This window comes from Trichechus manatus, unplaced genomic scaffold (genome assembly GCF_000243295.1).
Source record: "Trichechus manatus latirostris isolate Lorelei unplaced genomic scaffold, TriManLat1.0 scaffold00220, whole genome shotgun sequence".
Lineage (NCBI taxonomy): Eukaryota > Metazoa > Chordata > Mammalia > Sirenia > Trichechidae > Trichechus > Trichechus manatus.
Genome location: NW_004444156.1, coordinates 2,321,381 through 2,334,795, shown reverse-complemented (window position 1 = coordinate 2,334,795; position 13,415 = coordinate 2,321,381). Strand labels below are relative to the sequence as shown.

Sequence of the window (13,415 nt, the reverse complement as noted above, 5' to 3'; positions counted from 1 at the left end):
GTCAAGCCGGCTCCGATTCATCCACTCTGATGGGTGACTGTTGTCAGTAGCTGCGGTCAAGCCGGCTCCGGTTCATCCACTCTGGTGGGTGACTGTTGCTGTCAGTAGCTGCGGTCAAGCCGGCTCCGGTTCATCCACTCTGATGGGTGACTATTGTCAGTAGCTGCGGTCAAGCCGGCTCCGGTTCATGGCGACACTACACTGCCTGGTCCTGCACTGTCTTCATGTTCTCCTGCTGGTATCTGATCTACCGGTGGCGGAGCTTCCAGTATCACAGCAACAGGTAAGCCACCACAGTAAGACAAACTGACAGGTAATGGGCTCTACTACTACTACTCCCTTAGTTGGCCTGAAGTCTAGTAAAGTGAGCTCCCCTAAGAGGACCCTCCGTTGGTACATTTTTAGCTGTACGGAGGCTAAGACAGTTCCAGCTTAAGAAGCCCTGGCGCTCGTCTGGGTTTTCATCAATGCTGTGCTGAAAGTAACTGATCTGATCTGCTTCTGGCTGGATGTTAGTCCCGATGTTTGTCTCACTGAGGATAAAGGGTGAGGCCACACAGCCTGTGAGTGACCATTTGCAGGTGTTTTCACCTTGAGAAAAAGGCAGATTCTATAACGTGGCATGCCATAGTGGAAGGTACACCTGAGACAGTAAGGAAGACTTAGGTAGTGATACAAGTTCAAGGGCAATCCCAGTGAGATGGAAAGACGGCCTTCCAGTAATGAGATTGGGACCCTAATACTCCCCAGTATGTTTTCTCCTTTTCAAAATGGGCAACTGAGAGCTTGACACTCCTAACACCATGACGAACCGGTAAGGTTTTTTTCTTTTCCTTTGCCTTCTCCTTTCCGCACACCTTTGTTAATGGCTTTGTTTTGCTCTGTCCGGCCACCTGTGGCTTACAACCCCCCACAGGAAGAGCAGCACCCAGATATCTGACATTATGTCTTTAGCCTGATAAGGAGATGTCCAGCATGTATCTCTTTAGTATGATAAAGAGTTTCTTGTAATTACCTTGTAATGAATAACTCATTCGGCCATGCCATCTGCAGGCTACGAAGACACTTCTAACCTTTGTAAAAAGCATATATAAGCTCTAATGTAAAAATGACTTTCGGGACTCCACAGAGATAGCCTGCATTGCTGTCGGATCCCCATTGGTGACCATCTCCTAAATAAATTTTCTCACTCTTTCTGACTTGAAGTACATTTCATTGGCTCGACTGCTCCAGGGCACAGACCCTAATCGGGCAATGAGATGGGCCATGAGGACAGATTGCGATCTATGGCTTCCCAAAACAACCATCCAAGTAAACCAGATATATGGAGCAAATAAAGGCTATTATCCTCAAGTTTTGAAGTCTTATTAAACATTACATCCTGGACTCAGTTTTGCTACGATCTGTGTCCGTGTTAAGCCAGGTAGGAAATGAGAGAGCGGTGCCCTCTGAGTCCAGTTCTGGCATCATGATGTCCAGCCACCCACCTCACATGAAGAGTCTCCCTCCACTGCCCAAGTGTGGATGATAAGCGTGTCATTTCATTGGTGGAAGCTTGTCACAGCCTCTCTTCAGACCTGTGAGTGCATACTGGGAAGGACAAACCTCATGGGACAGCAGCCAGCCATCACTAGACTCTACACTAAAAGCCTAAAAGTAGGTCTCAGAGGCCAGGCTGAAAGGATGGCACAAACTTACCAGTATCGGCTTCTCCTCTTAAGACGATGACGTCTGATTTGGAGGACAAGGACGTGTCCAAAGACCCAAGGGCATTTCTCTCATCCTTATCATCAGTTTTTAAAATCTCATACATGCATCTTTCCCCAATTTATAAGAAATTAAGTCAAAAAATATGAAGCTAGTCTCAAATTATAAAGTAATCCAGGCTCTATCAAATTTCAGTGTTATGCCAAACAAAAAGCTGAGGAATCACACTGTCCTCATCTGTAAACGTATCTTTAGCCCAGGGCACTGTACCAAAACAGCCTTGTATTCTATACCGTCATCAGACACACAGCTTGGCTGCTCACCAAAAGATTGGCAGTTCAAATCCACCAGCCGCTCCTTAGAAACCCTACGGGGCAGTTCTACTCTGTCCTAAAAGGTCACTATGAGTCAGAAGTGACTTGACAGCAATGGGTTTGGCTTGGTTTTTTTTTTTTTTTTTTTTTTTTTAATATACTATAAGAAGCCCTGGTGGTGCAGTAGTTAAGAGCTCGGCTGCTAACCAAAAGGTGTTCAGTTTGAATCCACCAGCCAGTCCTTGGAAACCCTATGGGGCAGTTCTACTCTGTCCTATAGGGTCATTATGAGTCGTAATCAACTCGATGGCAATGGGTTTGCTTTTCCTGTTATGATCTGCTTGTTAACGATTTTCCTGCTAATTGAAACCTCCACTTGAAGGTGACTAGGAAAACTCAAAGGAGCTCTGGTGGGGCAGTGGTTAAGCACTCGGCTGATAACCAAAAGGTCGGCAGTTGAAACCCACCAGCCGTTCTGCGGGAGAAAGATGTGGCGGTCTGCTTCTATAAAGATTACAGCCTTGGAAACTCCGTGGCAGTTCTACTCTGTCCTCTAGGGTCACCGTGAGTCAGAATAGACATGATGGTAGTAGGTTTTTTAGGAAAGCTGACATAAAAAGAAACGTATTTGTTAATTCTGATGTTTGTTAGCTCTATTAAAAGATCCACTGAAGAACCTAGTTGAAATTATTATCCAAAATAAAATTAATAAATAATCAATTTAATTCTATTTCAATTTACTTTATTTTTGACCAATGAAGTATACTCATACTATGAAACCTGCTATACAACTAATATAATATGATAAATATATAAATGGCCACGTTTTTGGCAACAGTTTTTTCCCCTGTAGTATAAATTACACTGAAAAATAAGATCCTTAAGACAAACTATATCAACACACTTACATAACACCCTTAAACCTTGCTTTTGCGTACAAACTGGACTCCCGCTATTCAGCCTGCAGCTCTGGCAACCAGTTCACATTAGGCAAAATTAACATTCTTTCTTCAGCGTTCCCATAGCATCATGTATGTATCTCAATTACTGCATTTATCACACGGCACTGTAATTATTTGTTTACATGCCTGTCTTTCCCACTATACTTAGCTCTTTGTGTTAGAAACATCCCAGTCGTATGTATAACTTCAGGACCTAGCACCGCCTTTGCACATGGAGACACTCCTGGAAGTTTGCTGAATTGAGTTATAAAGAGTTGGGAGCACTTCCGTTACCCCTAAACCATTCAGCTTTTAAATCATCATGAACTAGGATTAATTCTTTCTTACCCATGCTATTCCAGTCCCTGAAAGAGAAGGTAGCAAATACACGCAGTCCAAAGCACAAATACGTAATCTACATTCCCTCATATGGTTAAACTAGGTGAACACTAAAATCAGCTGACTTGCATAAAGCATACACAAATAGAAGGCAATGCCAAGATAATGACAGCGCAGCCTTTGGATTATCTTTTTTGGTCCTTTTTTCAAAAAATAAATGCATCTAACCCATAGTCATTTATCAGATGCTCATGGATTTGGAATGACTAAATTTAGCTAATCTCCATGCCTCAAGAATGAATTGGGATGAGGGCACACAGAGCAAAAGGCTTCCCAGGACACGTTCACAAATTCCTGCTATCTGCTGGTTCAACAATAGTGCCAAGTAAAACATCAATTCCAGGGTCCAAGCTGGGGCCATCGGTGACTTGAAATGGAAAGTCTACTTCAGCCTACATTCTTAGAAACAACCAGTGAACCAAAATAAATACATAGATAATCAATTCTTAAATAGCTACAGTAAGCTAGAACAAAGATTCCATGGCTAACTGACAGAAGTATTTGAAAATACTCGTGTTACTCAAAAGTCGAGTAAACAACTAACCAAAATTTCTATCACACCAAGCTAATGTGTAATAACACAGATTTGAGTTTTATCACCTTTTTAGAACTCTCCTCACTAATCCAGGCAAAAATGATGCAAATAATGTAACAGTAAAACTGAAGAAATCTGAAGACTCTAGATATTTTAGAAAGACCAAATTAGCAAAAGAACAAAAAGACTTAAAACCTGTAATGATATAAAAAGAAATCTGAAGGGCATTACCTTGCAGCTTCCCTTAGCTGGAAATCAAAAGATCAGGCTTTTAGTAACAGTCCTGCCATATCTAGCGGGGTGATCTGGGACAAGTCTTTCTGTCTCCTAGGTCCCCATTTTCTAAACTGCAGAAATGAGAGGAAGACATCACCTCTATGATCCTCTCCACCTTTAAGATTCCATCATTAATGGAACACCTAAAAATAAAGATTTTATGTAAAATATTTTTTTTTTTAGTCACCAGTTCATTATTTCACTCTTTTCATAATCATTTTAGAACTATTCTATCTAGATGTCAAGCAATGAGTACCGATTAAAAGACTAGCTAATGGCTTCCTTCTCTATAAACAATCATAATGATAATGCTATTTAATAAGAAGTTTACACTGACCTGGAGCAACTACATTGACTCTGATTTTCTTTCTCGCTACCTCTTTGGCAAGAGCACGTGAAAATCCAACCAATCCTCCTTTGCTGGCACTGTACACTGACTGGCCAGAATTGCCTTTTAAACCAACAATACTTCCTAGGGGGGAAAGAAAAAAACAAAGTAAAATACCAACAAATTTATGAGGTTGTTTGAAAATTCGGATAATTTATACTAAAGAAACAAATAAAAAAAGTAAAACCATTTTACACTGTCCTTTGCTAAAATCAGAAATTCTAACCATTGTCATTTGGATCGTAAGACACAGAGCTCGAGTCTGTTCCAGATACACACAGACAACAGGATCTGAAAGACGTGGTGTGACAGCTCAGATGCCAGGCAGGGGGCTGAGATGTCGCTCTTTAAGTGAAAGAGGAGGAGGTCAGATACAATAAAAATTCTGTAATGTTTATAAAGGCTTCCAGCAGGAAGAGGTCAAGAACCAGAAAAGTCAAACAGAAGTTAAGTCATTTTATGATTCTACAATACAGAATAAGGAAGTGTTCACTTCCACTTAAAAAAAAAAAAGTTCATTTGAAGATAAATCTCATTAAATTTGAACTACAGTCAATCTAAATTAGCAAAGCTTCAATTATAAAACCTTCTTGTAAAACTGCAGTTCAGTTACTTTCAGTGATATAACTTGTGTTGCCCAGTAAAGATAACTGGACAGCCTCGTGTAACAAACATGTAAGAATAATTTGTAATTCAAATATCAACAGTACGCAAATAAATTCTTGCAAAACAAAAGTGAGGAAGTAATTTTCTGCACCACTGACCTGTACCTATGACATAAAAATTAAAGAAGAACTTCACAAAATCCTTTAAAAAGTAATTTTATTTTAGAAAAAGAAAACATCCCAAACACTTTTTATGTTATAACCAATAGCTCAATATTAAGATTTTTAGAAAAAGAAAACTTTTTATACTAAAACCAATAGCCCAATATTAAGATATTTATCTACATTATAATATATTACAGCTAGTTAGTGACAAAGGACGAGAACTTTGAAAGATCGAAAAAGAGAAAAGAGACACCAGACGGAGGAAATGCAGATGAACAGAGAAAGGGGTATTTGGGAGAAAGAGCAATACAGACAGACAGAAAAAGGAAAGAAAAATATGGAAGAAATGCCAAACAGGAAGCTTTCGTGGCTTCTGATGTACGCTATACACGATTGTTCATCTGGTCAAAAACTTACTAAAGTAAATGATAATCTCTGAAATTTCAATGAACTTTCTAGCAGTTTAAAGTAGTCCTTTTAATAATAAGATTCTCTTAGTTTATTTTCAATTATCCATTTTTATTTTTGTGTATTAGAATTCTAAAAGGTGTGTAGGTGGGTGTGTGTGTGTATGAAGGAATGACCTGTGTTTTTGGAGGATTGTTTTGTTTTTTAATAAACCTAAAAACGGGATATTTCAGAGTTAAAGAAATATACCTCACCTTATTAGGTTATACATACTGGTCAGTGTGCCAACTTACAAGAACCAAAAGTTATTATCCAGCTGGGTTACCCGTAGGGCTACTCATTTAATAATCTCTTTCAAAGGTAGAAAAATTGATTCTTTATATTTTTGAAGGATAAATGTCAAAAGTGATCTTTTTAAATTCCCCCCTTAGTTTATTAGCACAGTACACTTTTATTTTCAAAAGAGAAAAGCCCTGAATTCTGGGTTGGAAGGCCATTTCCAATATTAAAAGGAACAAGGTCATTTACTTTAATGGCGCATCATCCTCTTTTTGTGGCCTTTTAAGGTATTACCACTTGAAATTAAAAGGCAGAGGATATATCACTGTGTTCAAACTACCAAACTGAAACACAATTTCAAGTTACTTTGCATTTCAAAACCTGCAGGTACATACGACTTAATTTATCTTCCCGTGGGAAAAATGACCTGAAGACCAGGGGTTACCAACGGCCATTCTTAAAAAAACTCAAACTTTTCTTAAGTTTTTTTAAAAATTTTTCTTGGGGGTGAAAATATACACAGCAAAGGATGCACGGTTTCAACAAATTCTACATGTACAATTCGATGACACTGTTTACATTCTTCAAGTTCTGTAACCGGTCCCACTATCCTTTTCCAAATTATTCCACTACCATTAACATAAACTCACTGCTCCCTAAGCTTCTCATCTAACCCACTGAGATGCTTCCGTCAATTTGAACCGTGAAGACGTGATGTTGAATGAAACAAGTCTATCACAAAAAGGACAAATACTGTATGCCCTCACTTACATAAAACGACAAGTACAGGCAAGTACACAGACACCAAAGTTTACTGGTGGTTACCAAGGGCAGGAAGGAGCCCTGGTGGCACAGCCGATAAGCACTCAGCTGCTAACCGAAAGGTCAGTAGTTAGAACCCACCAGCCCCTCCGTGGGAGAAACATGCGGCAGTCTGCTTCCGTAAAGATTAGAGCCTTGGAAACCCCATGGGGCAGTTCTTCTCTGTCCTGTAGGGTCACTATGAGTTGGAATCGACTAGGCAGTGGGTTTTGGGTTACCAAGGGCAGGAGGCAAGCCAATGAATTTGGGAAGCAGTGGTTTCTGTGTGTGGGGATGGGAAATTTGGCACAGATTAAGGGTAAGGGGTGCACACCTATTAATGTAAGTCATGTCACTAAGCTGTGCATCTGGAAAATGTCGAATTGACACATGCTGTGTAATACATATTTTCTTAAATTATTTTAAACTTATTGTTAAACCTCTGCAGTAGATTTATCAGTGACCCCTGCGATTGCTGTAATTTTTTAGTCCCTGGTATATAAAAACTTTTAATTCCTTGCCCATATTTTAAAAATTAGGTTTCACATAAAACTCAAGATGTCCAATTTCTCTTAGAATCTAATTAGGTGGAAAAACTAGGACCACATTCCTGCATAGGAACAATCTACTGGATCTGAGCAGTGGTTGCCCTGCCATGCCATACCGCTTCTGCACAACAAGGCTGAACGTCTTCTGCCATCTATCACGTGGCTTGTGCTGTCATTTCTCCAATACCTGGTGGCTTTGCTCATTTAACACCTACCCAGCTTCTACAGGCATGAGTTTTTGATTCCTGCTTTACCCATTAATCAGTTCATTAAATCCTTTTTTCCAAAGACAAGACAAAGATAAATTTCACCCCAGTTATATACACAAATTAATTCTAGATTATGGATTATATATTTTTATGGTGCTATGAGATAATTAGGAGTCCCCTTGTGGTACAAAGAGTTAAGCCAAAAGGTTGGCAGTTCAAATCCACCCCGAGGCACCTCGGAAGAAAAGCCTGGAGATCTGCTTCCGAAACACCAGAACCTTGAAAACCCTATGGGACACAGTTCTCCTCTGACACACACGGGATCACCGAGAGTCAAAACTGACTCGACAGCACCTGACCCCCACCACCTCAACCCGAGATGATTATAAACCCACACAGGTAAAGACTCACCTACATTAACAATAGACCCTCGTTGTTGCTGAACCATCGTCTTCACAGCAGCTTTGCATGTCAGCATGGAACCCAAGAGGTTAGTATGGAGCTGAGCTATCATGTCTTCAGTTTTAGTTCTCACCAAAAGGCTATCCCTAAAAACAAAACAAAACAAATAAAAAACAGCATGTAACTTAAAAGATGGATAAAACAAAGTCAAAAATCATATTCTACTGAAAGGAGAGTGCAAGAAGTGCTTCGTATGTGAGATTTAATACCTAGAATTAGAGTCTCAACTTCGCTCGAGAGGCAAAAGTAACAATAGTAAGCCAGGTTCTTAATCCCTTTTATCTGGAGGGGCAAATATTCCTAACTGCAACAAGTAGTGCCACGTAGCCAAATAGCTAGAATGATCTGAGTAATTGCCACGCTATACCTTGTTTAACAAAATCACTTCTGTCCTAAGTTCATCTTTAAAAGGTATATTCACTCTGTGATTCCATCCGTATGAAGTTCATGAACCAGCAAAACTTACTTATGGTGGTAGAAATCAGAATAGTGGCACCTTTCAGGATATAGTTCTAGATGTATCCTGAAGCACAATGCTGTTGGTGACAAGATAATATCCACGTGCCTAAAAGGAAGATCAGCCAACGCAACTATGATTCAGATCTACGCACCAACCACTAAGGCCAGAGATTTTTACCAACTTCCGCAGTCTGAAATTGATCAGACATGCAATTAAGATGCATTGATAATTACTGGTGATTGGAATGTGAAAGTTGGAAACTAAGAAGATCAGTAGTTGGAAAACACAGCCTTAGTGATAGAAACAACACCAGAGATTGCATGACAGAATTCTGTAAGACCAACGACTTACTCATTGGAAATACCTTTCTTCAACAACATAAACACATGGACCCTGCCAGATGGATTACACAAGAATCAAATTGACTACATCTGCAGAAACCGACGATGGAAAAGTTCAATATCATCTGTCAGAACAAGGCCAGGGGCCGACTGCAGAGCAGATCATCAACTGCTCATATGCAAGTTCAATTTGAAGCTCAAGAAAATTAAAACAAGTCCACTACAGCCAAAGTACAACCTTGAGTATATCCCACCTGAATTTGGAGACCATTTCAAGAATAGATTTCATGCACTCAACACTAACGACCAAAGACCAGATGAGTTGTGGGGAGACATCAAGGACATCATATGTGAAGAAAGAAAAAGGTTATTTAAAAGACAGGAAAGAAAGATAAGACCAAAATGGATATCAGAAGAGACTCTGAAACTTGCTCTTGCTCAACTACTTTGGACATGTTATCAGGAGGGGCCAGTCCCTGCAGAAGGACATCATGCTTGGTAAAGCAGAGGATCAGTGAAAAAGAGAAAGATCCTCAAAGAGATGGACTGACACAGTGGCTGCAACAATGGGCTCAAACAAAGCAATGATTGTGAGGATGGTGCAGGACCAGGCAGTGTTTCATTCTGTTGTACAGAGAGTCACTGTGAGTCGGAAGCAACTCGACAGGACCGTGAATGCAGAGTAGCTAAAGCGAACAGAAGAAATGATAAAGTCAAAGAGCTGAACAGAAGATTTCAAGGGCGGCTCAAGAAGACAAAGTAGAGTATTATAATCAAATGTGCAAAGACCTGGAAAACCAAAAGGGAAGAACATGCTCGGCATTTCTCAAGCTGAAAGAACTGAAGAAAAAATTCAAGCCTTAAGCTGTAATACTGAAGGATTCTATGGGCAAAATATTGAACAATGCAGGAAGTATTAAAAGATGGAAAGAATACAAAGAGTCACTGTACCAAAAAGAATTGGTCGACGTTCAGCCATTTCAGGAGGTTGCATATGATCAAGAATCGACGGTACCGAAGGAAGAGGTCCAAGCTGCGCTGAAGGCACAGGGAAAAAACAAGCCTCCAGGAAGTGACAGAACACTGATTCAACAAACAGATGCAACAGTGGGAGCTCTCACTTGTCTATGCCAAGAAAACTGGAAGACAGCTACCTGGCCAACTGACTGGAAGAGATCCATATACAAGCCCATTCCGAAGAAAAGTGATCCAAAAGAATGTGGAAATAATTGAACAATATCAAAATCACACACAAGTAAAATGTTGCTGAAGATCATTCAAAAACGGTTGCAGCTGTACATCCACAGGGAACTGCCAGAAAGTGAAGACGGATTCATCAGGTCGTGGAACGAGGAATACCATTGCTGATGTCAGATGGATCCTGGCTGAAAGCACAGAATACCAGAAAGATATTTACCTGTGTTTTATTGACTATGCAAAGGCATTTGACACTATGAATCATAAGAAATCATGGATAACATTGTGAAGAATGAGAATTACAGAACACTTAATTGTGCTCATGTGGAACGATTTCTTCCATCTGCTTTAGCTACATAGACCAACAGGCAGTTGTTCGAACACAACAAGGGGATATTGTGTGGTTTAAAATCAGAAATGATGTGCTGCAGGGTCGTATCCTTTCACCATACTTAATCTATAAACTGAGCAAATAATCCGAGAAGTTGAACTATATGAAGAACTCATTAAGAACCCACAATATGCAGATGACACCACCTTGCTTGCTAAAAGTGAAGAGGACGTGAAGCACTTACCGATGACGATCAAAGACCACAGCCTTCAGTATGGATTACACCTCAACACAAAGAAAAGAAAAATCCTCACAACTGGACCAATAAACAACATCATGAGAAACGGAAGGACTGAAGTTGTTAAGGATTTCATTTTACTTGAATCCACAATCCATGCCCATGGAAGCAGCAGTCAAGACATCAAAAGATGCATTGCATTGGGCAAATCTACTGCAAAAGACCTCTTTTAAGTGTTAAAAAGCAATGAGGTCGCTTTGAGGACTAAGGTGCACCTGACTGAAGCCATGATATTTTCAATTACCTCATATGCATGTGAAAGCTGGACAATGACTAAGGGAGACTGAAGGAAAATTGATGCCTTTGAATTAATGGTGTTGGTGAAGAGTATTAAATATACCACAGACTGCAAGAAGGATGAACAAATCTGTTCTGAAAGAAGTACAGCCAGAATGTGCCTTAGAAGCGAGGATGGCGAGACTTCGTCTTACATGCTTTGGACATGTTGTCAGTAGGGACCAGTCCCTGGAGAAGGACATCATGCTTGGTAAGGCAGAGGGTCAGTGAAAAAGAGGAAGACCCTCCACGAGATGGACTGACACAGTGGCTGCAACAATGGGTTCACAAACAGCAAGGACTGTGAGGACGGCACAGGACCTGGCACTGTTTTGTTTTCTTCCAGTGGGAAGTAAATATTTTAGTATATTAATTCACACTAATCAAAAACATATTATAAACTTACTTAAATCGGTGACCAACCTGTTAATACCAGCTGCATTTACCAAGAAGTTAACTCGACCTAAATGTTTCTCTATCTCTTCGAATGTACTCTGAACATCATGTTCTTTGGCGACATCACAGCTAAATGCCAAATGACCACCTACACAAAGTGAGAGGAGAGTTATTTATAAATTATTTCTGGAATTAATAATTTATTGAATACACATGTTAAGTATCTACTATATACTAGGCCCATGCTAATCCAGACCCAAGAGAAAAAAGATGAGTAAATAATGAGTTCCTGTTCTCCTGAAATTTAGTGTAAGCAAACTGGGATGGCCAGGGGAGGAACAGGAAGAAATAAAATACTATTACATAAAGTGAACCTTAAAACTTTCCCATAGTGGGGAGGGAGGCTTTTTTCCCGTTCATAATGCTTTCTAAAAGTCATTTAATATTTGTAGCTTTGACACTGATTCCATTCTACCCAACTGAATAGTCTTTTTTCCCTTCCTCAGAACAGCACAACGGCAATGAATACAGTATGCAGCGTTCACTGACATTCTTCCTGGTCTATAACTTGCTTTTGTTGTTGTCTTTTCGAGAACCCAATAGTCTTCCATCCAGAGTAAACAATCAGGCTAAATTAGTAACACCAAAACAAACGGTAATGTTATTTCCAAGGTTATAGCTATGAGATGTACCCCAAGGCCTCTATTTTGTCCATTCCAATACAGCTTCTTAGTACCTTTCAAAAGCCCTATTTCCCCCTAACCATCAAGAGAGACTTAAATTAGCAAAACATGCAAAATAATGACTAATCCATTATTAATAAGCAGAGGAAAAAATGGGGTTTAAATAGAGTAAAAAGGAATTTGACAGAGCCAACTTCAATTGCCCATTCGCAAAATTCACCAAACAATTTAGTAACTTATTGAGTGTTTGTGGATGTAGTAAAGCCAGTCTGGTAAATCCCCAAAGTGGCTGGTAATGAAAAGGATTTCTCTTTGAAACAGCGCGTCTTGCATCCGCACAGGGGCAGGAACTGCCCTCAGCAGAGCTGAAGGGAACCGTTTGTGTCCCCGCCACGCCTACTTTCCTGCCTGAACTCCTTTCCGCCCAGCCGCCCGGGGCGCCCTTTGCCCTGCAGAAAGCTAACTGTCGTGTGACTCGCTCCTACCACATGACCAAACAAAGCAGCCCCTCACGGTTAGCCCTGGCCGCAGGAGGTGAGTGCGTGCACATTCATGGGCCCCGCCAGACTGCCCCAGTGTTGAGCCCTCCCACGGGCAGCGTGACGGCTTGTTGTGCCGGGCGCCGGGTGGGTGGTGCGGGGTTTCTGCGCACGCCGCAGCCTGCACTAGGGACGGACTCTGCCTCGCTCAACGGCCAAACCTCAGTGCCATCGGGGCCACACCCGCTCGGTTTACACACGGAGAGACTCCAGGTGCCTGGAACGCAGCCGCACAAATGGACAACTGCAGTTCGGTACCTACCGCCGAGCTCCCCGGCGGCGGCTTTGGCCACTTCCAGATTCCTGGCGACAATCGCCAGTCGGTAGCCTTTCTGGGCCAGTAACTGGGCCACCGCCCTGCCAATGCCCCGGGAACCTCCAAAAATGGCACAGACTTTGGCCATCTTGGAGACCTCGAAATCGCAAACTCGGAAGAAAGAGGGCTGGGAATGGCGGCCCTTTCCAGGTTCCTCGCGTTCTTACACCACTGCGGCGCCAAGGGAAACCAAAGCGCCACACAAACACCCCGCTCCGCGCCTCCTCCTGTCGCCTGACTCTGGCAATCCAGGTGGACGCGAAGAGAAGCGAGACGTATGGCGTCATCGCGCTGACGCAAAGCCTACGGACTCCCAGGCGTCGAGTCCGAGAAGACGCAAGCGAGGGACACCGGTCAGCCAATGGCTGCACGGAAGGGCTGCGCTGCATGCTGGGACTTGTAGTCTTGAGGCAGACGGGAGGAGGCGCGGGCGCGCTGCTCAGTGGGAAATGTAGTCATGGTGTGGAGAGTTGGGGTTGGCGCTCCGGTCACCAACGCTTCGGATTTGCCTAGGTCTGAGAGAGTTTTTTTTGGTTGGAGG

General features: G+C 41.6%; 1 protein-coding gene across 3 annotated transcripts in view; it reads right to left on the bottom strand.

Annotated features, from left to right (window-relative positions):
* Window positions 1-13,116, bottom strand: part of CBR4 (carbonyl reductase 4) — an 18,453-nt gene extending 5,337 nt beyond the window's left edge. The window contains exons 1-5 of one of the 3 annotated variants that reach the window (XM_023742851.1): window positions 12,821-13,116; window positions 11,364-11,484; window positions 7,987-8,123; window positions 4,510-4,644; window positions 4,284-4,315 (exon numbers count right to left, since the gene is read on the bottom strand). In XM_023742851.1, the coding sequence (XP_023598619.1) occupies window positions 4,290-4,315; window positions 4,510-4,644; window positions 7,987-8,123; window positions 11,364-11,484; window positions 12,821-12,962 (561 nt within the window). In that variant the 5' untranslated portion in view covers window positions 12,963-13,116 and the 3' untranslated portion in view covers window positions 4,284-4,289. Of the gene's footprint in view, window positions 1-4,283; window positions 4,316-4,509; window positions 4,645-7,986; window positions 8,124-11,363; window positions 11,485-12,820 lie in introns of those variants that run through there. The other 2 variants (XM_004388881.2, XM_023742852.1) reach the window with 2 other exon arrangements.
* Between the last annotated feature and the right edge of the window lie 299 nt (window positions 13,117-13,415).